At 41.8% G+C, this 26,688-nt stretch overlaps 1 protein-coding gene across 2 annotated transcripts in view; it reads right to left on the reverse strand.

Moving 5' to 3' along the window:
- Positions 1-26,688, reverse strand: part of HERC3 (HECT and RLD domain containing E3 ubiquitin protein ligase 3) — an 86,913-nt gene that overhangs the window by 22,310 nt on the left and 37,915 nt on the right. For both annotated transcript variants that reach the window (XM_080932474.1, XM_080932475.1), the window contains 12 exons: positions 26,043-26,102; positions 23,158-23,269; positions 22,620-22,809; positions 20,500-20,663; positions 20,264-20,377; positions 12,637-12,660; positions 12,462-12,551; positions 9,909-10,079; positions 8,319-8,462; positions 7,264-7,430; positions 3,214-3,280; positions 2,695-2,777 (listed from right to left, as the gene is read on the reverse strand). In XM_080932474.1, coding sequence (XP_080788600.1) covers positions 2,695-2,777; positions 3,214-3,280; positions 7,264-7,430; positions 8,319-8,462; positions 9,909-10,079; positions 12,462-12,551; positions 12,637-12,660; positions 20,264-20,377; positions 20,500-20,663; positions 22,620-22,809; positions 23,158-23,269; positions 26,043-26,102 — 1,386 coding nt within the window. The remainder of the gene's footprint in view (positions 1-2,694; positions 2,778-3,213; positions 3,281-7,263; positions 7,431-8,318; positions 8,463-9,908; positions 10,080-12,461; positions 12,552-12,636; positions 12,661-20,263; positions 20,378-20,499; positions 20,664-22,619; positions 22,810-23,157; positions 23,270-26,042; positions 26,103-26,688) is intronic.

The following is a 26,688-nucleotide window of genomic DNA, read 5'->3' on the forward strand; positions in this document are numbered from 1 at the left end:
CGCTCACTCACAGCCTTCCCTCTTGGAGAAAGGCATTTTCTTGTCCCCCACCCCCAGGTCCCGTGTTCTTCCCACGCAAGCTTTAATGCTAGCCAATGAAAATGGCAACAATACTCAAGTTCTAATCGAAGTGGCTTGCCTCGCAATCTAATTATACAGGTCTTCCTAAGAATCTATATCTTCTTTTAACCTTTCCATCAATTTTCCACTTCAAGTGACTTCAAAGTCACTGCCAATTGAGGCTGGCAGGCATAACCAAAGATTTCTAATGAGACCTCTTTCCTGAGATCCATGTCAATTTGCTGCTTTAAATAATTGCCTGGGTATTTCCAGACAGACAGCCAAAGTAACAGATTCAAAACAGAGCTTCCCTCGATGAACCACTTTTATTTATAGTCTGTTACCTATTATACAGCTCCCAAATTAGAAACTGTGGCAAGGTTGCCAGTTAAAGCTTTGCTCACACATAATCAGACACCTACCGATGGTGTCATTCACGTATAATCAACTTGGTATTTCTACAATGTCCACCCCGGCCCTCGCCTTTCTTTATCTGAGCTACCTCAATGGCCTCCTCTCCACACTGTGTGCACACTGTATTTCTATCAGGTCATTAAAGTTTTCTCTAAACTGAGGCCAATTATCTTTCCATCCAAGCACTGTTTAAGGCTTTGACAGTCTTCACTCTAGAACTCCTACACCCACCACATCCTGGCCCACTCACAAAATCTCAACAATTTCTATCCTCTATCAACACTGAAAATTCTAATTCACATATCCACTAGCTTATCATATGCCCCAACGTCTACACTCTTAAATGTCTTATAAAAAGTCCGTTGCTTCTCTCCTACTTCCATGGCACTTTACGTACAACGCATATAACATATACTATGATCTGTTACATATGTGTGTACATTCTCAACTCTCAGATCAAAGAATAAAAACTAGTCATCTCCTATAGTCTGAAACATGACAGGCACATAGCAAATATCCAATGTTTGTAAAGTAAATGAATGTCTGTTCAGATTATCACAGTTCAAACATAAAACTAAATAAAACCAAATATTTACTTTCCTCTCACAACATAACCCAGGGAATGAGATTCATCCTGAAAACTCAGCTACATCTTCAAACCTGAATTACAAATCTCTCTTTAAAAATAGTAAGTCACCACTGAGGCATTCTAGGATGTGTGCATATATGTGTTGTTTGTTTTATCCTAAGGTCCAGGGTCCTCAATCTCTGCACTACCTGACTGAAAATAGGTGATAAGATGCCCATTTCAAAAGGGATTCTGATCCACATTAAGAATGCAATACAGTCCGAGAATCATACAAGGAGACCTTGCTGGGTTTCCCCATACACTCTATTAGGATTAGATACACTAAGGAAGTCTCTATAAAACCCAAACCAGACAGGATTTGGAGAAAAGTTCCTGAAAGGTGGCCAACAGACAGACGACACAAAAGCTCATTTCCCACACCTTAACTTAGGTGTTTCTTCAGTATCCCACATAAGTGACTACTTCTCTGAGTTCTGTGACTCAAGCAAATTAATCTGTATGGAAAGGGTGGGCATATAGGAAACCCCATTTATAGGCCAGTCACTCAGATGCATGGGTAAAGGAACCCAAGACTTGGGGAGGGCCTATGAAGGTGTTATCTTTGAGGTGTAAGTACCAAAATGAGTCTTCAGAGAGATATATCTGAATATGAATTGTACTTTCAAAAGGCACATATCCTGGAGCTCAGTCCTTAGATTGTGGTGTTATTAAGAGATGGATCACAACAGTACCAACTTTACCAATGAGTTTATCCTTTAAAGAGTTTATATTAGTGGGGCTGCGAGGTGGCACTAGGCTTGTCGTTGAAGATGAATCTCTCTTCTCCCTGCATGTCTGGCTCCCATGAAGAGGTGGCTTTCCTGTACCATACCATGCACGCTACTCTGATGCTCCACCAGCTCACGTTTGACTGTGCTTCAAAATCTTTATTCTTTAGGTTATTTTTCTCAGGTTATTTGTAGTAACTGTGATAAAAAGTCTCATTATCACAACAGTGCAGATCACAGCTGAGCTGGGCTAATGAGCACAGAGCTGTTGTCTGGAATGGAGTTAATTGTTTGTTTACTGTGAGGTGGAAATCCTGACAACTTTCAGGGTTGAAAAGTAATTAGTCGTGAAAGTGTAGCAGCAAAGGCTGGGAGTCAGCTTCTCCTTCTACAGACACACCCAAAGTATTTATCTACTCAGTACGTATTTACATAGCTCTCTAGCACTAGGCATTCTGCTAGTTAGGAGGAACCCTGTGCAGTTCATTTGTTTTATAGTTCAAATACCTTCATTCAAAATACTTTCCTATATATTATGGTATTCACACAACTATCCCATAAGGTAGGAAGGGTGATTTTTATCATCTTTGCTTTATAGATGTGATACCTGAGAACAAACAGTTTGTGTGACTTACTTGGCTTCAATCCTTCAAAAGGATTCAGTTCTGCAGCTAAATAACTATCTACTCAATTCCATGGCTTGCCCTGCTATTAAAAATTCTCTACAATCTTCCAAGTTCTGGCTCTATTTCCCTCACTTTCTCTGTAGAGAAATTAAAATACAATTTCAATCCTAGAGTAATATATCAGACTTTAGGAAAGTAAAAACACCCACATCTTCAGCAGCCCAAGGTGAGGACTAACCTGTTGTCCTTGCACACGGTCACTCTGTCTCCCCCGGGTATCAACTTCTTCTGTTCTATCACCCCATAGCTCTCTCGGCACACCTTCATTCAAAGCAGAAAGAGATGTGTTTTCATTTTTGTTAACTAACATTTGCCTTTCTAGAACCTAAGTGACTCAGGAGAAATCAGGGATAAATGCAAATTAATAACCGTGCTTACCAGAAATCAGGGGTAGGATAGAAAGCTGAGTCAGAAATTATCAACATCTTAAAAACAATTTAAGCTGTGGAGTTATGGAATCAAAGAGAGAGTGACACGAGCTATAGACGTGTCAGAAGCAAAGTAGACCAGTGTTCAGGCCGTTTTTCTAAGTGTGCAAAATGCACAGATTCCGCTCTGCAACACATCTACACATCTGAATTTGAGATGTGCTGACTGAAAGTCTCTAGTCTTGTTGTTTTGTTGGGAATCTAATGTTAATCGTGACTTTGCCATCACCATGAAGAACAGTCACAGTCATGAATTCAGGAGTGCATACCGTGAAGTTGAGGCAGAAGGTCTCCTCGATGTCTTCCCCAGGGTAATCTAGAAGCTCTTGAAGACTCCTAGTGACGGAAGTAAAGGGAAAGAGGCAAGTCAAACATTACAATCGTCTCTCTACCGCATTTAGGTCCAGACTATTTGCCAAGGCAACTAGAAAAGAGAAGTCTATAGTGAATATAAACTCAGAAAACAAAAAGGCATGTCCCTAAACCTTAAAGAACTAAAGCAGTAGCCTTACTGACCCCCTCTCCTGACACATACTCCTAAACTGACAATGAAATCAAGATGGGTTTCCCTGTGACACACTCATGTTTGCTCCTCCTTAGCATTGCTTAGTATGTGCATATACACACAAGAGCAGGGTACTCTAATGGCCCCATAGACTGGCTTTGCCCCCATCCATTAGGAGAATAATCCTAACACCAATAAAAAAAAAAGGCCACAAAGTCACTAGAGTAGTTAGTATAAGTGAGACCAACTCCCATAGGCTCCTGAATTTGAATACTTGGTCCCCACTTGGTGGTTCCATTTGGGTAGGTTTAGAAGGTGTGGCCTTGCTGGAGGAAGTGTCACTGCAGGAGCTCTGCAGTCTCAAAACCACTATCATTCCAAGTCTGCTCTGTTTCCTGATTGAAGGCTGAGACATAAGCTCCCAGCTGTCCCTGCCACCACCTGCTGCTGGGCTTCCCTGTAATATGAACTCCTAGCCCTCTGAAGCCGGAAGCCCAGAAAACTCTTCATGACTTCCTATCACAACTGAAGAAAAGTTATTAATGCAGTCACCTTATCCAGACAGGAATCTTAAGGGTGGGTGGGGACATAATCACCCAAACAAGAATTCCAAATGTCGAAACCCTCAAACATCAGCATCCCTAGTGTCTGAAAATTCCTAACGTCCAAACTCTCAAATGCGATTCCAGGAAAACTAATTTTGAAAAGATCTTTAGGAGTGGTGGATGCGGCTCAATCAGCACAGGACAGTTCCTGGTTCAGGACCCAGGCCTAATATTGATAAGGAACAAAACAACCCCTGTAAACAAACAAACAAACAAACAGAAAAGACACTCAAATCAGTTGCTTCCACTCTTAAAGGAGGATTTGGAAAACAACACGAGGTTGTACCTATGAAACTACTTAAAATAATGGAGGCTTTCAAAGGCATAAACTCTCAAATACGTAAACACAGCCAGGCACGTACAATTGTGAAGACACACAGCAACATTGTTCACAAACGAATACATCAAAAAGAACAAATTGGAAAAACAAGTAGCACCCGCCTGGTAGGTGTGAGCAGCAGCTTAGTCTGTGTGGCCGCTGGAATCAGAGCAGCCCAAGGCCTTTGAAAAGCCGATCCACCATTACACCGCGTCACCCAAAGGATCTTGGGAAATGGCTATCTTTTATAAATACATAAGTATGAAAAGGAAATATCTTTCCTATTGAGAGAGACCACACCCTGGTAGCTTTCCCAGCTCTCCTCTTGCTGGGTCAACCATGAACATGCCAGGCTTCGGAGGAAAACGTGTTAAAATGCCACAGGCCAGCCTCTGCCTCTGATGCGATGAGGTGAGCTCTGCACTTCGGACCTGCTGTGCGAGCTCTCTCCTGCCCCTCCTCACAGATGAGGCGAAAGCCTTGTGGGTCTGTGAGATAGCGTCACAGTGAACGAACAGTGAAGGAGGACTGCAGAGCGAACCAAAGCCACCCGACGGGAAAGTTCCTTCCATGGAACCCGAGTGTGCCACCAGGTAGCCAGCCAAATCCATACCTCAAAACACCCACGTTTCAGACAGGGCTGCAAAGAGCAGTCATATCTCCTGTTGCAGCTTTCTCGTCAGCAACCAAAATAAATCCAGCTGGTGTCTCCTCCACTTTTTTCATAGTCTAAATTTCTTGGCACTCCCGCCCCACTGTTCCTGAATTTTTAGTGTCCTGTGTAATAGGACAGTCTCCTTCCTAGAGGGTATCTTAGAAATCCCTCCTTTCGCCTTTAAATAATGCCCACACTCACGCTAGGGGCTATAAACCTAGGCTGCACCCCCGAGCTCAGTAAATATACTATTTTCTGAGATAAGAGCATTGCTTTGAACTAGTTGTGAAATGGAAGTGAGTTTTCAGCTCTTGGTTCTCTTGCCTCAACCCCTTGCATGCTGGGATTACAGATGTTTACGACTATGTCAGGCAGGCTTGTTGATTCATGGTGCTGGGACGCTAGACAAACATGGTGCCACTGAACTATACTGCCAGGCCCTGCTCCAACTTAAAAACAGCACCTCTTCCCATAAAGGGAAGCTGCTCCCTCTCTCTCTCCCTCCATCTCCCTCTCTTTCTCTCTCCCTCCCTCTGAAGCCAGCTGCATGTTTGTTTGCTACCCAAAACCAACACAGAGAAACTAAAGAAAAAGAGGGCACTTAAGATGCAAAGAGAGAAAGAGAGAGAGAGAGAGAGAGAGAGAGACAGAGAGAGAGAGAGAGAGACAGAGAGAGAGAGAGAGAGGGTAACATAAAAACATGGCTTGACTCCTTTGAAAAGCATTCTGACAGCTCCTCTAAAAGCTAAATATGGAATTAGTATATGAATCAGTAACTCCTAGGCATATATCAAAGTAACAAAAGTATATGCCTACACAAAAACTCGTGTGTGTATATAAATGCTCTCAGCAACCCCTGTTCACAGTAGTTCCAAAGCAGAAACATTCTAAGTGTCCACTAACGGAAGATCAGAGAAACAAAATATGATGTATGTGTACATAGGAGTATTAACAGGGGCTCTCAATGGTATGGCAGACCACAGAATGGTGCACCATGAACTATTCCTGGCCAGTCTGAAACATGAAACACTGATTCATGGTATAACAGGACTAATCTGGACAACATACCAAATGATGTAGACAAACTGAACAACACTTATGATTCCATTTTTTAAAAATATCCAGAGTAGGTAGGCATGATAGCACACATATTTAATCTCAGCACTCAGGAGGCAAAGACGGTGAATTTAAGGGCACCTGCATAGTTAGTTTCAGGCCAGCCAGGGCTACATAATAGAACCTTGTCTAAAACAGTAAACAAAAACTAGAACAGGAAAACTGATAGAGGGGGAAGGTAGATTGGTGTTTACCTAGGACTCATGATACAGAGGCCAGGGTAACACAGCAAAGGGCCAGGCTGCTTTTCTTTTCTTTTAAAATATTATTTATTTTATGTATGTGAGTGCACTGTAACTGTCTTCAGACACACCAAAAGAGGGCATCAGATCCCATTACAGATGGTTGTGAACCACCATGTGGTTGCTGGGATTTGAACTCAGGACCTCTGGAAGAGCTGTCAGTGCTCTTAACCGCTGAGTCATCTCTCCAGCCCCCAGGCTGCTTTTCAGGTGGGGAAAGTATCCTAGAACTGACTATAGTGATGGTCACCACAATTCTAAACACACTAAAGTATATTTTAAATACTCTTTACATAGATCAGTTGTATAGTATGTAAATTATCTATCACTTTATCAATACATTTTTTTCAAAGTCTTTTACTTCAATAATCTCTCCACTCTTATCTCTGTACCAAGGCAAGGCTTGGTTTCCTCTTTATTTTTCTGGTGCAAAATAATGAAAGCAGAGGTTATTAAATATTCCTGGGGAGCTAATCTGTCCCACCCCACTCTCTCTTTAAAGGTTTATTTTGTGTGTGGGGGTGTTGCTGCCTGCATGCCTGATACTGGTGCAAACCAGATGAGGGCATTGGATCCCCTGTAACTGGAGTTACAGATGGTTGTGAACCACCATGTGGTTTCTGGGAACCAAATCCAGGCCTTCTAAAAAAAAAAGACCAATGCTTTGACTACTGAGCTATCTCTACAGGCCCAGGCCTCTCTTTTAATTCTCTCATTTTTCTACACGGTGACATAGACAATGCTTTCCACAGTGCTGTGTGATCTACGGTGTTTGAATGCACCCAAACTTCCACATGTGTTGCTTTCCATCTTAGCTCTGGCACTAGAGCAAGGGAGGAAGGTTTCCACACCATCAGCATAGCTTTTGTCTCTTTACCTTCCTTCAGTTGGTGACAGTTCCTTCAAGTCTTCCAAGGTAGGCTTTACGTTGAGTAACTTCTTGTAGAGAGCCAACGGGAAGTGGAGGTCGACCACAGTGGAGTTGTAGATAGCTAACCCACAGGTTATGCCAATCAAGTGAAACCAGTTGTGTTCTACAAAACACTTTTAGGGCAAACACAACGTATTAGAAAGAAGTCGTTCTTGTGGACTCTGAAACACTGCACCACCTATCCAAAACATTTCAGTATGTCAGAATAAAGCCCTGCTTACGTTTGCACTCTGAGACAGAAAACCTTCCCTAGTCAAAATCTCTTACTGTTAATATATGCGACGCAGACCGACCCAGTCAAGCAACCATGACTCTCTTGATGATAAAGAAACAGCCTCCCAATGTCTCAGCGGCTGCTCTGTGATGACGGAGGAGTTCTGTTCTATACTGCCCCTTACCATAGCCACTAGCTACATGTGTCTACAAAGCACATAAAATGTGAATGGTAATAAATCTTTATTATTGATTTATTCAGTTTTCATCATCAGATGTGTCTAGCTACAACCACTGAGGACAATGAATATCTACAGAGAAAACTCCAGGAGCCCCCGAATTCTGGCTTAGATGAAATAAGAGGCCCTCAAATGCTAGAGATCTAGCCCAAGTTTCACGCATGCATGGTAAGTGCTCTACCATGGATCACACATACCGCCAAGCCTAGCAAGCCTTTTAAAACGTAGCTCTTCTATTGAATACTTTAAAACAAATAATAACCCAGTGCTTTTACCCATTTATTCATCTCTCTGGCTCCTAAAACTGTTTATTACACTTCCTTTTAACTTTCATGTATACAATGCCCGGGATCTTACCACTCGAAATGATGCTGGGATTCATGGATGACAAAATGCACCATTTGAGTCTTAAAAATAGGTCAACCCTGAAGGCTGTACATGTTAGGCATTTTAATGCTTAATTTTGATATGAGAGAAAGCCAAGGGCTAGTCTGACAACAAAGGAAGTTCGGTACAAATGTACACTTAATTGTGATGTTATGAACTTACTGTATCTGAAAACCACAAGAGATTTGAATCTTGATAGTAGGTAAACATCCCATAAATGGGATTCAAAAGTTCTTTTAACAGCAAAAGAAAGAACTCCTTGGTAACTCCACCAGCATCTACTCCTTCTTCCCCATCAAAGATCACCTTGAAACACGAAAACAAAATGAATACTTCAGAGAATGAAAGAGCCAGCCAAAGGCTCAACTATGCAGTAAGGCAAGAGGCTTGTCTGAATAACTGACTCAAATCAGAGGCTGTGTGTTATAGAACCCAGAAGTTTCTAGGGAGAACAAGATAGTTCAGTAAGATTATTAGGGGCTTAAAAAAATTTTTTTTTGTAAGGTACACAGGAGAAGCAAGTGCTCTCATACTGAGCTACACCTCTAGCACTTTATCCTGAGGGGGTGGGGGGAAACTATCCAAGTTGTGCAGAATGGCTGTGAACCTATATTTTCCCACCCCAGCCTCCTGATTAGCTGGGATTAGTGTTGTGTATATGTGTCCTATTGGGAGGTTTTGGAAATGGTAACAATGTGACTTGTTGAACAAATCAACTTAATCTGGTGTAGACTGTTGTTATGGTGTGCATTTGCTTGGCCCAGGGAGTGGCACTAGTAGAAGGTGTGGCCCTGTTGGGAGGAAGTGTGTCACTCTGGGGCTGGGCTTGGAGACACTCCTCCTAGCTGCCTGAGGATGCTCATTCTGTTCCTGGCTTCCTTTGGATGAAGATGTAGAACTCTCAGCTCCTCCTGCACCATGCCTGCCTGGATGCTGCCATGCTCTTGTCTTGATGATAATGGACTGCACCTCTGAACCTGTAAGCCAGCCCCAATTAAATGTTGTCACTTATTAGACTTGCCTTAGTCATGGTGTCTGTTCACAGCAGTAAAACCTTAACTAAGACAACTGTGGTTCTGAAACTCCCCAAACCAGCGTTTATGGGTTAATTTGCAAAAGACAGAAGTCATTTAATTTCAAAGAACTTCAAGTACTTCACTAATTATTTCCCAGGATACCACACAGCTTAGAGCGTAATAAGCAGCCTTATGCACTAATACACAGTATATGGGAAGAGACACTCTTACTATTTACAAGTTGCTGGACTTGTGTATACTAATAGAACAACAGCTTTCAAGATGACTTCCCACTCTTCCATTTCTCCAAATCTCATTTATCTTCTCATCTTCCTAGCTGAGGGCTTGGCTGTATTCTGTCAAAGCTTTATATCTGACAGTCTAGAGCAGGCACACTGGAGAAGCAGAAGCAGAGCCAAATGCTCACTCAACAACCTAAGAGCATTTGATCTCATGCTACAATGAGATACTCTTCCTGGTGACTTCACAAAAGGAGGTGATTAGATTCTTGTTAAGAAAGAAAGAAGAGGGGGGGAGAGGGAGAGAGAGAGAGAGAGAGAGAGAGAGAGAGAGAGAAGGAAGGAAGAAAGAAAGAAAGAAAGAAAGAAAGAAAGAAAGAAAGAGAGAGAGAAATAAAGAAGCTGATGCTGAATGGCTGCCCTCCATATCTTATAACATCTCTGCTTGCTGCCATCTGCTTACAGAGATACTAAAAGGATGCAGGGGAGGGGCTCACTTTGAGAGGCTTCTTCAAGTCAATGTCACAGTGAATGCTCAGCTCTCTCAGGGCATCTCCAACAAGGTGGTTCCTGCGGACATGAAGGACCAGGAAGGGGCTTCTGGCTAGCAGAGGCTCCAGGGTGAGAAGCATGAAAACATTCTGCAGGTTGGCTCCATTGACCGCCACCTGGAACAGAGCAGAGCGTGTTTCTGAGTACAGCAGACAGTCTGAAGAACGCACTTGTACCAGAATGTGCGACACCAGAAATGGCTGCCTTTGTCTCCATTCTGCCTTTTATTCCAAACCTTAACTTTTTCACCACTTATGCTTGCAGGCGACCTTAATCTTTCTAATAGAGGCTCAGCAAGATTAGCTGAAATCATGTATGAGTTAAATAAGTAGGCCAAGTAAAGTGATTTCAATCCCTTAAGACTAAAGTAACAATACAATGAAAGAATCATTACAGAGATGAAAACACGATTCTCAAAGCAGCAGAAAAAGAAACCAACAGTCAGTGTGAAAAGTGTTCATTTCGGCAGAAAACCTGCAGCTCGACAATATCAAAATATATCCATATGAAAGCAGATATAAATATAGAGTCAAAACCAGAGAGAGAGAGAGAAAGACATGAGGACACGCCCACTAACAGCAGGGCTTGGTAGATCTAAACTTCTAATTCACTATTGTCTCTGTAAACATTCAAACAAAATATATTTTATAATAAAGTGAGCAATAAATCAAATCATTAAACAAATAGCTTTTTATTCAGTAAAGACCACCCTTTCATTCTAACCCTTGCATCAACTCAGTAAATTGTGGTCCCCCAAGCCTGGGACCAGATTTTGCGTAACTATTAAACTAATAACGGTCTTCTATCATTTTAAAAGGTTGTGTGTAATATTTACAATGTAAGAAAATACATGAAATTCAAGCTTTAATATACATATAAAAAATTTGCTTTAATTTTGGGGGGTGTTTTGACATTCTAACTTTTTTTAAGCTCCTTTTTCTTTTTCTGAGGCTGCTGACTACAAAAGAGATGAATGGTACTTGATAGAGACACAGGGTCCACAAAGCCTCGAGTGTTTACTGCCTGGCAGAAATAGAAATTACCCATCATTCAAAGTCTACATGAATACACAGTGAACATAAAATTACTGAGACTGGCATGGTCATACACACCTGTAATCTTAGCAACAGGGCCCTGGAGAAAGGCCAAGACTTCAAAGTAACCTTGACTACACAGTTTCGGAGTAAAAACTAGCCTGAAAAGAAACTCAACCAGGAGGTGAAAAAGACCTTGACAAGGAAATGTGTACGATGGGGAAAATGGAAGGCTGCCACAGAAGACCAAAAGAGAGAACAGAAACAGCAGAGCAATCATCTGCCAAAAGCAAGACATTCAATACAATCGCCATAAGAACTTCTTAAAATCACTTTTCTTTCTGTATATTAATACAATTTATGTATTAAATACTCCTGTAACAGTATTATCTGATATATTTTATGTAGAAGAATAAAGAGGAAAAATCAGATTACAGAAATAAACCCACATAGCTAGAGACTCTTCACCTTTGACACAGATGTTAAAAACACAGATTAGAAAAAGAAAGCCTCTTCAACAGATGATATCAGGAAAGCTGGATATTCACATAAATAGAAAAAGAAAGAAAAAGGAAGGAAAAAAAACTCAACTAGATCTGAATCTCTTATCCCTATATAAAAATCAACGCAAAATAGATTAAAGTGAACTTCATGTAAGACTTGGAAAATGCTAGAGGAAAAGGTAGATTAAATAATACTTCAAACTAGATAGCCAAGGGCTTTCACAAGAAATAAGTAAGTCTAGAGATTTCACTGATGGGACTACATTAAAATATGGCATTTGCAGGAAAATGTCTGGAGGGGTGTGCATGCAAAAGACGCCAAACTAAGGAAGAAAACACACCCTGCTTTCATCTGCACAATATACGTTTAACTGTAAACATTTACATGAAAGACAGGAGGGAACTTAGCAGCAGAGGCCTAACTGGGGGCAAGGGAGCAACAGAAGAAAAGGTGAAAGGAGAAAGGGGTGTTTTATTGGAAAAGGGGACCAGCAAAACTGTGGCTCAGAGGGATATGGAGGGTAATGAAAAAAGCAAAGAACAAAGTTTAATCTCTCTCTCTCTCTCTCTCTCTCTCTCTCTCTCTCTCTCTCCCTTCCTCCCTCCCTCCCTCCCTCCCTCTCTCTCTCTCTCTCTCTCTCTCTCTCTCTCTCTCTCTCTCTCTCTCTCTCACACACACACACACGTGCATGCAATTTACATATACATAAAATTATGTGTGTGTGTTTATGTATGACAATATAATCCATTTCTAACCAGAATTTTTTTTCAAAAGAAGCCTGTACTATAATTATAGCCTTTCTCAAAAAGTAAAATAATAAAAATTATTTTTAAAAAACATAACTCTTTAACGTCATAATAAAACTTCACTCAGAAACATCCCTTCCACCAGGAGCAATTACAACGGAATGTGGACAGTGGTGAGAATGGTAAAAGGAGGGGACAGTTCTGAACAAGCCACCTGCATCTGTAGCTCGGCATCAGTCTGAAGCATCTTGGTCTTGGCTTGGGCATCAAAGATGAAAGGATAGGAACAAAGGGTTACAGCATCCTATAAGAAAACACATTGTTAGTGTTACTATAGTACCTACAAGAACACTCGAGACACATACATACATGCAAAAGGAATTATTTACCTGCATGATAGACGGTCTAGTCTTCTGTGTAAAGAACAGAAAACAACAACTCTTACTTGAATTATAATAGCATAATTTTATACTTCCCCAAATATAAAGTATATATATAAGAAAAAATTTCACCTTATCTGGTTATTCAGCCATAACTTAATTCTATTTCAAAAGCTAACAATGTTTTGATGAGAAAGGAGACATGTTTTGATGGGCAAAGAATAGGGAAAAAAAAGAGCAAAAATGATTTCTTAAAAAAGTAAAAAAGACAGGGCCATTGTCATACTTCAAAAGATTGAGTTCTCTTTATATGAGATCTAATTCCACATGGTAGGGTGGTACATGCCTATGACCTGTGAGGCTGAGGTGGAGGAACTGCCGGTTGAGGGCCAGCCTGGGCTACAGAGTAAATATGAGAATAACACTTGGATTCCAGATTAGGGCTGCTCAATCTGGAACGCAAGTTCCACTGTCTCCTGAATGTATGCTTAGAGGAACCAAACAGGAACAATCACATTAGACTGAAGTAGTTTGCCCTTAAAAGCTGCTCTAAAAATTTGGGAATGATTCTAAATTTCAGAAGAGTCACAGAAAACATATTCGGCCACAATAAAATGTTTGTATCAAGTACAGCACAGTTTTGTGTTGGGAAAACGAGGAAAACTTCTTTTAAACTGTTATTTGGGGAGATCAGGCTGTGCACTTCATTAAATTTCTCCAAAATGTGAGCAACAGTGGCTCTGCGGTTTTGCCCTGTTACAAAGCCCCAGCTGGCCCCAGAGTATAAACACAGGCAGGGTAACAATGATGCTGCAACTTAGGTGCAAGTACATGCAACACCTGTCCAGCACTGGCCAAGGGGTACAGACTGGTCAGTACATGACATTTATCAACACAGACTACAAGCATAAGCACATGGTAGAATCAAACCCATAGGTAGAAAACCAGGCCCAAGAACTCATCAGACCACAAACCAACAAAAGTGCACCATACTTACCTGGACCCCACAGAAAGAAGGATACTTTACACTAAGGTGGGAAAAGATCCCAGTCACTGAGCAGCTGGTAATCATCTCAAGGGACTGTCTGCCAGGCAGAGAATTACTAGCTGTCTCTGGGGCTTCAACTCAGCGAATATGGCCCATTTGAGTTGCTATCTGTCCATCCATTCACCTACCCATTTGTCTATGTACCATTACTTCTATCTGAACCCAGTCCTGTACCTCACATGAGTGATTCTACAGCCCTGCAGCTGAGCTTGACGGTATCTCTCATTTTTGGTCCTATGGCTCTGTTCTGCTGGCCTCCAGTAGGAATCTATCTGAACTCAGCAACCCTGGAGTACCTGCAATAGGGTTCTCTGCACCTATTTCTTGTATGGCCTCTGAACTCTGGCTTCTTGAACTCTTCTGTAGACAATATGTAACCTGTGTATATACTGTGTAAAATGTAACCTATCGTTTCACAGGTAAAACTAATAATTAAGACTAGCATAAAAGAGCCTGTAAATTGCTAATGGCCAGCTATTGTGATAGCTAGCTCTTATAACCATATTTACAATCTTCTGAAAAGGATTTTGGATATATTGGTAAGGGTTGTTAAAAGGGGAAATGAACCACCGTGGAGTATGAAACATCATTCTGTGGGCTGGGGTCCTAGCCAGAATAAAAAGTGAGAATGTCAGACTAAGGGAGTAGCTCAGTTAGCGCAGTGCATGCCTTGCACGTACAAAACCCTCAGTTTCATTCCCAGCACTACACAGACTGAGGGTGGTGCATGCTTATGAACCTCCCACTAAGAGAGGCCAGGGGCAGGGGTATATAAGGAATTCAAAGTCATTCTCTGACTTTGAGGCCAGACTGGGCTACAGGGGGGCCTACTGCAAAAAGAAGAAAGCAAAGGTTGGGGCGGGGGAGACAAAGAGACAGAGCCAGCCACCTAAGGAACTAAATTTCTGAAAGATGCTGTGAACTCGGCCTCTCCCATTGTGGTGCCTCGTCCACCACCATGAGGGGCTGAGTCCCTCTGAACCCCCTTACATGGTTTTCCAGGCTGACAGTCACCGAAACGTGGAAAGTGACTAGTGAATGTGAATTCACTGCTGCTCAATAAACTGATACTGCAGTGAGACACAAACACGGACGTCTGTTTCCAGCATGGTGGATTCTTGACAGTCATGTAATACATATCTTTAATAGAAGCCCAAGAAGGAGTAATAAAGACCATCTTGATCTGTGACATTTATCAAAAGAAAACCGTGAGCGAAAATCATGCTTAGAGACCTGAGTATGCTATGCTGCTGCTGCTTTAATGCCTCCTAGAATGTTCTGTGTTCTTAAAGTGATTTTTCTGAATAAAATCAAAACATTCTGAAAGATCTCTTCTTACCTGCGTGCAATCACACAATTCGCCCGTATCTGTTAATGACTGTGGGGTGGGTTATGAACGCTTAACTGTGTGAGCACAGTGAGAAAAGGAAAAGAAGTGTTTGCCTGTAGGTGCTGCGGTTACTAAGGAAAAGCCAGTACTTCGCTAGCTTGCTCCGTGAATAGGATTTTACAGCAGAGGGAGAAAGAGCTGAATCATTCCCAAAGGCCTGTGGGAGAATGACTAGCTCACCACTCTGAGCCGGTGAAACTCAGCATTTGGCTAAGGTTTCTTATTTAATTTGGTTTGTGTATTTTGTGTGAATAAGAACTATGCTTGCTTTTGTGTTTATGCATATTGAAATGGGGCCGTATAACAGCAATAATAATTAAAATCCACCCCGTTGATACTTTAGAACAATGTTCCTTGAGGGGTCTTAGAACATTAATCTACACTGAGAAACACCAGGGACAATTCCAGTCCACGAAACCAAGTCTGGAACATGTAATGCAGGTCAGTGCACACATGATGCAGGCCACTCTAGTTTACTCTCATACTAACATATCAAAATATCTGGAATTTAACCACTGAATTGACCACCTCTTAGAAGGCTGTTTATCCTGGGCTATCCATATGCCAGAAATGGGTCTCGCAAACTTAAGGTTCCACGGGACCAATGAACTTCAAGATCTCTGCCTGCAAGAGTTGCACCTATGGTGTTAATTCTATTTTCCAACCATGTGAGACAAAAGCCATACATAAGTAACTAGTTCAGAGCTGAAGAATCAGAAACGTCTTGTCTTAAATGTGAGGTCAACACTTCCTAGATGGGCCAGCCAGGAAGCTCTCTACACAGACACATGGCCGCGATACGGAGCTACGGCCTCCTCTGCACAGGTCTGCCTTCTCTTCCTTCCGAGTGCCCAGTATTGCCATCTTAAGGCAAACACTCCCCATCTGCAGCATCTCCTTTGATGAGCCAGCAAGATGCCAAGACTGCTCAAACGTTTTGTCTCCGAAGGCCTCTGCAGATCACCTAATGCCTCCTCCCTTGTACTGCCTGTGCGGAGCCTACAAAGACATTCACTCTGTATGCCTTTTAGTTTTCAAACGAAGACCGTGGCACATTATTAACAAATAAGCTGAACCACTACTGCATCCCCCTTTTCTACCTCCTCTTCTTATGTTTTCCATTATAATATTTTTCTTGATTATTTCACATTGCGCCCCCTGATCACACCTACTTCCCAATATTCCCTGGTCTGCCTTCTCTCTACTCCTCCTTCCCTCCGCAAAAAAAAAAAAAAAAATAATAATAATAATAATACAAAAACCAAGTCCAATTATACACAGTGGAGTATGGTCAAACTCACAGTGGCCAGTACCTTAAAAGAGAACTCAGTCCTTCCCTTACCACACTCCTGCCAGAAACCATTATGGAACACTACACTTCACACATCCTTATCAGGCTTTTTTGAGAGCTTCCTGTTCACAGCAGCCCTCGCTCACACCCGACATCACCACGCGGTCCCTATCTCCTTGTCCTGTTTCTTCACCCTCCAACCTTCCCAGCTCTCCCTTGCCTGGAGTAGCCCTGGGAACAGCACTGAGCCACATGGTCTTTTTTTTTTTTTCCCAATCGGATTTACGTGCAATTATTTATTGCAATGAGTCATCCGGTCTGTTTCTGAAGCACCGTAAATACTGGACCGCTGCCGAGGGTCTTGGATATCAGCTCCCAGGGTTAGGGTGACACTGCAGCTCGGTTCTGTGAGCACTCTTGGCTGTCTCATACCCGCAAGCATTGATGCTGACCACCCCAGGCTCGCCCTTTGGATCTGTAGCCTGTGGACACCTCAGCCCTGCACTATCTGCCTTCCAGCAGGGAAAACAGTGTGGGCTGCAGTCACCGCAGATTCACGCTGGCAGCCAGCTGGCAGGCCTACTGTTGAGCTCACAGGCTGCCCGCAGCAGCCACTGCACCTTGTTCCCCAGGACAAGCATTAGACGCGGCCATGGTGGCTGCCAGCCAGCAGGCCTAGGGCGAGCCCTATTCTGTATTGATTGACCTGTTTCTACGAGAGCATCAGGCCGGAGCACAAATCTCCCTGCTTTAGGTGTCACCCCTGCTCCCGGCTCCTTGCTTGTCAGGCACGATCTCTGTGCTTGTAGCTGGCTGAGATGCAAGAGATTGGTGTTTCTCTGCTGCCCACAGCTCTGCTTTGCCAACCTTCCTTCCAATTCCACGGATCCGTTTTACCCACCATTTCCGAACAAGCCTTTATCATTAGTTTCCTTTGTCCATCAATAGAACCCATCCTTAGGGGAGATGGCACGAGTGCTTTATAGCCTGGTGACCTCAGATCCTCCCCTAGGACCTTAATCTATGAAGCCCATTTTCACAATACAGATCACAGGTTCTTCACTGAACAGTTTTGATGCAGTCACACCTTAACCTTTAGTGTGCACATGGGGCGGAGATAAATGTTACAGGGAACCTTTTCCCAAAACTGTACTGGACTTAAATATGTCTAAGATAAACTGCCTGGTGTCAGACGTCAGAAGTTTGAACCACCCTGGCTAGATCTTGCTGAACTGAGTTTCTTTCTTGCTTCTCCCTGGCTCGTTTCTCTGCAGGCCTCAGCAACTGCGGGGACACCACCCATGCTCAGACAGTTCTTTCAGGATGGACCGTGTGCTTTTTCTTATATGCTGGGCTAGTACCTGGCTAAAACATTAATACAGCACACCAATTATTCTCTATTTTTAATTGATTAAAATAAAACCTATATAAAATACCACTAGCATTTAAGGCAAAACTTCGAGATTTCAGGACACTTAAATTTTAACTTTTAATTACACTGTACCTTATATAATAGAAAAAATTCTAGAGGAAGCATAAAACGTCACACACTAGCTTTAGCTGGTTTTCTATCTTGTTATACTAATAGCTTTAACTAACTGGCTTTCAAGATCTAGTAAGACATTTGTTTACCATATATTCACAGAAAGAAACTAGTAAAATTGTTCATTTCAATACTTTACTCAGAGACCATGGTTATAACCACCAAGATTCTCATACAAGCAATCTTTTTCTTGAGGCCAGAAAGAAAAGAGAAGGAGAGACTGTCAGAGCAAACCAAGCTAGAGAAAAACTGTTCAACTTGCCCGGGCTTCTGCATTCTACCTGGAGGTGAAGTAGTTACCTGAAATAACTCAAGACTCGTTTCTACCTCTAACATTTTATAATTGACAAAATGACATTTCATAATTTCTAAGGAAAGTAAGACTAGTGCCCACTGATGCTCCCATGTTAAAATTCCAATATCAAATTTTTTGAAACATGATTTCTATTGCAAAGAATTTTGCTTTGCAAAATAACAAAACCTTAAAAATTAAAGTGACCCAAAATTTGTAATTTTTCATGAGAATATTTCAATTACTTTGATCATTTAATATTTGACAAAGAAAACTAACTTGGATATTTTGGTTAAATACACATATATAAATATTTTTCCCTTCACTGCAGAGCTAAAAGCCATATGGGGAAGAAAAAATGTCGAGGGCTGGAGAGATGGCTCAGCAGTTAAGACTGCTCTTCCAGAGGTCCTAAGTTCAATTCCCAGCAATCACATGGTGGCTCACAACCATCTGTAATGGGATGTGATGCCCTCTTCTGGTGTGTCTGAAGACAGCGATAGTGTATTCATATACATAAAATAAACAAACTTAAAGAAAAAAAAGATCACCCTAATGCTGATGAAGAATCTGTGAGAGTAGCAAAAACTCACTTCAGATGGATCTGCTGCACCCACTGGATTAAACACAACTAAACGCAAGGATCAAAGGATCACTTGTTTTCTGATATTCGCACAAATCCTAAACCTCTTGCACATACCCAGGCCACTCTACTATGGCTGAGCAATTGCTGCCGTGCCGAGGGTGGGAAGCAGGAATCCAGACCCTTGAGTTCTGTGTCAAACATCATCAGAGTTGGGTCAGAAATGTATGACATCTGCATTTGAGCTATCCTCAGGAAGAGGTAGCCACAGGGTCTGGGAGGTTGACATATAGAGAGTGAAAGAAGCTATCTATCAGAAAATGAATAGCAGTGATCCTAAATGTCAGGGATAAATCACTGTGGAAGTGGCACACAGAGCCTCATCTAGAAGATGCTCTTGCACCAGCGTGCTAGTGACTTCTGCAAGCCAGTTATCTGTCAGAAAAGATCCAACAAATGCTGAGGGTTTTTATATTAATGTCTCGACTTTTAATTTGTGGCTCAAAAAGGAAGTAAACAAGTGTAAATATATACCATTCTCCCTATTTTCAAATGTATGAATCCGCAATATTAAGAATATTTTCATGAACTAAAGACACAGTTACTAGGTGGACGCTTGTCTAGATGAACAAAGTCCTCAGTATGATAGCCAGCAATACACAAAATCCAGGTGTGGAAGCACACACTAACAATCGCAGAACATGGGAGGAGGTGAGGGGCAGGAGGATCAAGGTCATCTTTGGTTAAATGAGAAGCTACTTATCTCAAAAACAGAACAAGGGCTTACAGAGATGGCTCAGCGGTTAAAGAGTACAAGACCCAGGCTTGACTCTCAACACCCACACAGCATCTCACAGCAGTCTGTAACTCCAGTTCCATGGGCTTGTATGGCCATGCCTGGCTTCTGCAGGCATCAGACACGCACATGGTACACAGACATACATTCGAATAAAACACTCAAACACATAAAATATTAAAATAAATTGATGGGTTGATTGATCAATAGATGAACAAGAAAGAGCCCCTGAAACAGTCACACTGTTTGTTGTACAACAGAATTCCGGAACTATCTCATCTTGGTGAACTGCAACCTTTTAAAATGCATTAAAAGCAACTCGAGTTTCCCAGTGCCTCCAGACTGCTGCCAACCACTCCACTTCCTGAGCGTATCAGTCTGACTGCTTTAGATACTTGGATTTACTTTTCTTTTCTCTTTTCTTTAGATATAGTACCTTGGATCAAACCTAGAGCCCTGAGCATGCTAAGCAAAGTCCTCCAGTGAGTTACACCCGTAGCCCCAGATACTTTATTAAACTTATGACACTTATGGTTCCCTAAAACACTTCCAAGTTTCAAGAATTCCAAAGTCAGTTGAGTGAGACAGATAGGTGTGGTACCAGCATTGAAAACTAAGGCAAGGTGTATGGCTCAAGTGCACGCACAAACAAAAAGGCTGAAGCCTTAAAATAAGCTTTACAGGCATTCTTACCATCCCCGATTGGTGCAAAAACCACATGAGGTAGTCTTCCTGAATGTCCACAAGACTAGAGATCTCGGGGATATAAAACTTATCGTATTCCACGTGCTTCACCTTAAGATTGACCTGACGAAGAACAAAACAAAAATAACTAAAAACCAAAGAATTGGAAAAATCTTCCAGAGAAAGCCCTGGCGGAACGCTCCGTCCATCCTTCCACACCCACCCTCTCCGTGCCTGAGGGTTACCTTGTACAGTTTCTCCAGAAGCTTCAGGGTTGCAGTCATATAATTGTTAAACAGCACAGGGATTAGGAATGTCTTCCTTCCCCTCAGGAGGTAAAGGACGGCACCTTTATAGAGGGTTACCAGCTTCATGAAATATTTTGGGCATGCCTGAGACCACCAGTTATCTTAAGAAAGGAAGATAAAAAGACTCATCTTAGTACATAACCCAGAGCAAGTGCTCTAAGGTTGTCTTCCCATTAGCTTTTACTCCTGTGGCTAGAAGATAAATATTAAGTCTACAATACAGCTTCCCAAAAATGATTTTTAAAGGGAAACATTAAAACGTGTAGAGAAGCAGCTTTACAAGAGGCCCTAAAAACTTTAACTCCTCCTCTCTCTCCTTCTCTCTCCCCTGCATTTCTTTCTTGAGAGTTTTTATGTTGCTGAAGTTTTCACTTGTCTGTTTTTCCCCTCAGACTCATGCTGAAGGCTAATCTGAAAACATTTAGGCCGAGGAGGGACCAGACACGTACTCGGGGCAGGAGGCCGAGTGCACCAACTGCAGTAGTATTGGTGCGTTCTCAACCTTCCGGGACTGACTCAGCCACTACTGACGTCTGTGCAAGGGACACTTCACACTTACTGGAGGTGGGAAACCATTCCTTCCTGTTATGAGGCATAATCAATTTAAGAAAATAATTTATCTTTATTCTCTCCAAGTAGTACCTTTTCCATTCAAGCAGGATGATATCAGTGCATCTTCAGAAATGAACAGCCATACTGAAATCCATATGGTTTCCTTGTTTAAAATATTTCATTAAAAAGCGGAGAGAAGGCTCACTGTCCCAGAGCTCTGGCTGTTCTTCCTGAGGTCCCAGGTTTGATTCCTACCACATACACTCATGCTCACAACCATCTGAAACTCCAGTTCTCAGGACCTGATGCCCTCTTCTTGCCTTCCTGGCACCAGACACGCATATGGTACACCAACATACATGCAGGCAAAATATTCATATATATATAAAATAAACCTTAAAAAAATCACAGTGGGAGAAACATCAAACAAAAAGAACAAACTTTTGAGAGCTGTTGGATTTGTGTGACAGGCATCTGTTGGGTTTGCTCTACTTTGGGGTTTTCTCTTCAATTTGAACTGTCAGATGTTAGAAATAAACTAATTATAAAACTGAATAATCCCATTTTGTTTTGTGCTATCTGGCCTAGGAAAATCTTTAAAGATTACAATTCCAAAAATTTTAAAGTCTGATAAACTGTCTTTGACAATAGCCATTGCTCTATTTGAAACACCTGAGAAAACATGCTCTGAACATCCCCTGATATTGGGAAGTATCAATACTTCCCAATGACCGCAATTACTAATGTGGTCATTACTACCCTTGTGTGAAGGCAGAAGTAATGGAAAAGCCAGAAGCAGGTCAATGCGCTTGAAGGAAAATCATGTCCGGTGATACTCAGACCACCTGAACCACAGAAGTTACCAAGTTGAAAGAAACACCTGGAAAAATTACCAAGGGAGGGAAAAAAACCGTAAAAAGCCATGGGACAGGTTTCTGCACCAGGTTATTAAAAAAACGTGTCGGGCGCTACTCCAGCCTCTAGAGACCCTTTCCAGCCCGCTGAGGAACTGAAGGTTCTTATCTCAGCAAAGTGTCCGAAGCCTGCAAAAATCAGTGTGGACTCAACTGTCCTAAAAAAGAAAAAGAAAACAAACATTCCATGAGTCCCCACTAGGTCAGTCTGTCCCCCCTTGCACGGAGATCTCCGCATCACAAAAGTTACTCATTTGGCCCTCACCCGATAAAGTCAGGACTAAAGATGGATAGACAGACAGACACTAATATTTGAGGCATGACAACTGCAAGTAAATGTGGGGGGGGGGGGATAACCAGTTTAAAGCTGAATAACCCGACTTTATGACTATCTCAAAATTGGGATGGAGTTACGTAAGAGATCGATCCGCCTGAATTGCAACCAGGGTTAGCTAGACGTCAACAGTGGAGAAAGGAGTAAGAGCTGAAGCTATTAAGTGGCGACACACAGACTGTTACATTTCAGTCCACAAAAGCAGCTGACGAAACCAGAGAGTCCAAAGCCGGTGGTCTTCAATGTGACGGACTTACCTAATACCTTGCTGGGGTTCGTTTCCAGCCGCAGGATGGCCATCGCCAGGGGGATGGTCAGCGTTATGTAATACTTAGAATCCTGAAGCAGCGGAAACTCCGGGAGTATTAGATAGATTCTCATTGCTTCCACGTCTGGGGGTGAACTTGACAACTGCGGGATGAGGCAACTTTCAAAGCTGTTTAATATCTATAAAAAAAGGACAGAAAGGGGTAGTGATAAATTTAAACATACCTGAGACCTAAATAACTCATCTCCAAATTGGTAAGTTATTTAATGAACCCTTGCTCGTTCGGTGTGTACTGAGCAAACAGAAGGAGCCTGGTGCCGGCTCAGACTCCCAGCACATCCAGAAGAGAAGTTCCCACCCTACAGACCTAATGCATTAGAGGGCAACTCCTCCGGAAGAACTATCACTGTTTACAAAGTTACAAAGTTGTATAAGAGTGTGTCATTTCATCTCATCTCGCTTTCCCTTTTGTCTCAAGGGCAGAATTCTTCAATGTAAACCGAATTTTATAAATGGAAACCACTTACCTGTTCTAGAATCATGGAGTGCTGAGAGTGCATTAACTTCTCAAATAAAATCCGAGTTGAGTTCAGGTCAATCCCAGGGATTTTGGGACTGGTTTTAAAATGTTCGTCAATTCTAAATAAAACAAACAAACAAACAAAAATCCGTATGTAATAAAACAGAAGGCAAATACTAATTAAAAAAAAACCTGTAGGTAATTAATTAGCTAACCCATTCTAGACAGATCTTAATTTGTCCTCACAGATAAGATAGTCAAGAACACTAATTTGGGAAAGACCAACAGATTAAGCCTTAAAGCAATTTGACCTACCCCACTAGGGTTGTTTCGTTTTAATTTAGAAAAGGTAGCCCATCCAACCTAGAAGTCTCTATGTAGACCAGGCTGGCCTTGAACACAGATCCACCTGTCTCTGCCTACTAGGTGATGGAAATAATTCCACTGTTTAATATGACATTTTTCAAACACTACCATTTCAAGCCAGACCTTCACAAAGCATGAAAGCAGGCCCCTTGCCCAACCCACGTCTATGGTTTTTTTTTTTTTTTTGCTAGATGAGGATGCTGTGACTGGTTGTAATCACCACCCACACTCACTCATTTCCCTTAGGAAAAAAGGGGCTCACTCATGAACAAACAGCACAGCGACCCTCTTATTTCAAGCCTTCCTCACGGAGTATTCAAAATAAAACTCAGATTTTTTTTTAAAAAAAGCCAACTTCTCTCTTACTTAAAAACAGGTCCAATTACATTTACCCACCAGGGACCTTACAGCTAGTGTTTGAACTTTATTAGCAATAAAATCATTTTTCCAACTCCACAGTCTTAGCTTCCCAGAGACAAAGACTATCTCTAAGACTGCCACTCATGCATATATCATCTCTATTAGTTTGCAAAACAGTCATTTGAAAAACAGGCTTCGGTCTGAGTAATGTATACATTCAGGCAATTTAACAACCTCCAACAATGTTACAATAGATGAAAACTCAGAATATATTAGATGAAAACACTGAATACATTAGAATCAAAAATGGCAAACAAAACCTAGATAGAGGAGCTGCTTAGATTTCCTTGATGGGTATTTGTTCCTGCTCCTACAATGAATTAACCAAGACATTAACTGTACTATTCTAAAGGTAACCTTGAACAAAGGTGGAAGGACTTTTTCCTATGTGGTTAGGAAAAATTCAAATTCCCCCACATTCTCTCCAGCCTTATCTGTTAGGTTTTTTTTTTTTTTTTTTCCCCTCTCTAAACTCAGCCATTCTGACTGGGGTAAGATGGTATCTCAGACTTTCATTTGCATTTCCCTAATTGTTAAAGAATGTTGAATAATTTTAAAGGTATTTCTTAGTCACACATCAGATGGGATGGATATATGGGATTTATAATGGCTTACAGGTCGTGGCTGACTAGTCCAACAATGGCTGTTTTCCTATAAAATGATCAAGAACTCAGTAGGGTTTTTTTTTTTTTTTTTTTTTTTTTTTTTTTTTTTTTTTTTTTTTTTTAAGATTGTGTGGCTGAGATATCTCACTGGCCTTTGGTTTATGTTAGAATCCTGAAGTTTTAATACTCACGAAGGAATGTCTCAGCAACAGGACGGATGATCCTGTCCTGAAGAGTCAGGGTAAACAGGCAAAAAGCAAAAGCTTCCATACCCTTTTATGTGGCTGGCACCAGAAGGTGTGGCCCAGATTTATGGTTGGTCTGTTGATCTCACACGATACATACTGGGGTGAGCTTTCCCACCCTAAATATGGATGAGCAATTATCTTTATGATAGGATATGAAGTCCTTTGGGTTTATGCCCAGGCATGCTATAACTGAGTCACATGGCAGATTTATATAAATCACACAGAGAACTAAAGTCTAACTCACTGCTATATTTAAGATATTCTTTGATTATATATATATATGTGTGTGTGTGTGTGTATATATACATATATATATTAGTTATACATAGTGCTCTTTTACATAGGGACGTTTGCATACTAGTAAATGTGCATTGAGCTCACTGCTCCCCGTCTATCCTGATCAGCTTCCCCTCACCCACTCCTGTCGGTCCTCATCGCTATACTTTGCATGAATATCTGCTTAATGGCACGTGCAGAAGGAGGCATGAGGTCAGCCTGCAGCATCTCCGGGAGGTGGCGGAGCCAACATAAGATGAGTTAGCTTCTACATGGAATCTTCTCCTACGATGATGGATGTCCTTACCACCTGACCCTGTCCTGAAGATGCTGCAGATGCACCTAAGGTAAGCATGCCCTTTTCAGTCGTCACGGGTATTTTCATAATAATGGAGAGCTGACTAACACGTTTGTCCTAATATTTTATTAACCTAGTCAGTAGGTGGAAAGAACCACAGTATGATAGGACTAGGGATCCCTGATGATCCTAATTCCTGGCAAGATCATTCTCCTGGGTGAGGTTCCTGAGGGGCCCTCTGCAAGGCCTATTTGCTGCCTCTGGTTTTAGCCGGAGTTGACTGAATCCACGGAGCCCCAGAATGAAGCCTCCCTAAGACCTCTACATGACGTCACTCCTGTTGAGAAATGAAAATGACCTCAGCAAACTGAAGAAACGAAGAACTACTGGAGAATTTTGAATTTAAGAAAAATCATACACACATGTGGGAGCAGCACTTTGGGACAGCTGGAGTTCTGACTTCTCCCGAGGGTTCATTTCTCTCTGCAAATCTGCCCCAGTTAGGAAGGAGCAAACAGCACTACCCTGTGATTCTCTAACTCATCATTCTGGATATTCCAATTTTTATGCGAATGTCAGTTTTCCCCTTCAAGTGAAACCGAGCCCTGTGGAGAAGTCTTTCAGAGTCTTGGAAAGTATTTACACTGTACATGGCTCCTGCAGCGTCTAGGACACTTACTTTTTTTCCAGAAAGCTTCCATTCCAACAAGCTGCAGAAGACAGTATCTGAACAACACCACTAATCAAGACAGAAAAGGAGAAAGGAATCTTTAAGAACTACAAATCAGCGTGTACACAAGCTTCAGTGACAAGACAACTTCCTAGCCAGCCTCTATTGTGTCATAGGGGCACACCTTATCAGAGAACAATGCTTTGCCTCCAAATGGACAAGAACAAGTATCCCACAGGACACACACATACAGACACACCCACACCCACACACACAGACACAGACACAGACACACACACACCTGGACTCTCTTGTCCTCACTCCCCCTCTATCCTCAGCTCCTTAACGATGCCCAAAACATAGGAGATTCCATTGGCTGCCTCAGGGTGGATTCCTGAGCATTTGCTCCAGCACAGCCTTGACCATAAAGTAAGACTCACTGTGCACTTGTTAAGACAGCGTCTTTGTTACAGGTTGATTTATTTGTTTTCATAAGTGAGACAATAGGGAAAGTTATGGAAATGCTGAACAAAGTTAAAAAAATATATATGTAAAAAGGTAGAGAAAACTACTTTTCAAACCCAAACAGTCATACATTTTTAATGTGCCTTTTTCCCCAGAAGACTCTGAATTATCATTTTCAGCTCATCACATT

Source organism: Micromys minutus (assembly GCF_963924665.1).
Source record: "Micromys minutus genome assembly, chromosome: 18".
Lineage (NCBI taxonomy): Eukaryota > Metazoa > Chordata > Mammalia > Rodentia > Muridae > Micromys > Micromys minutus.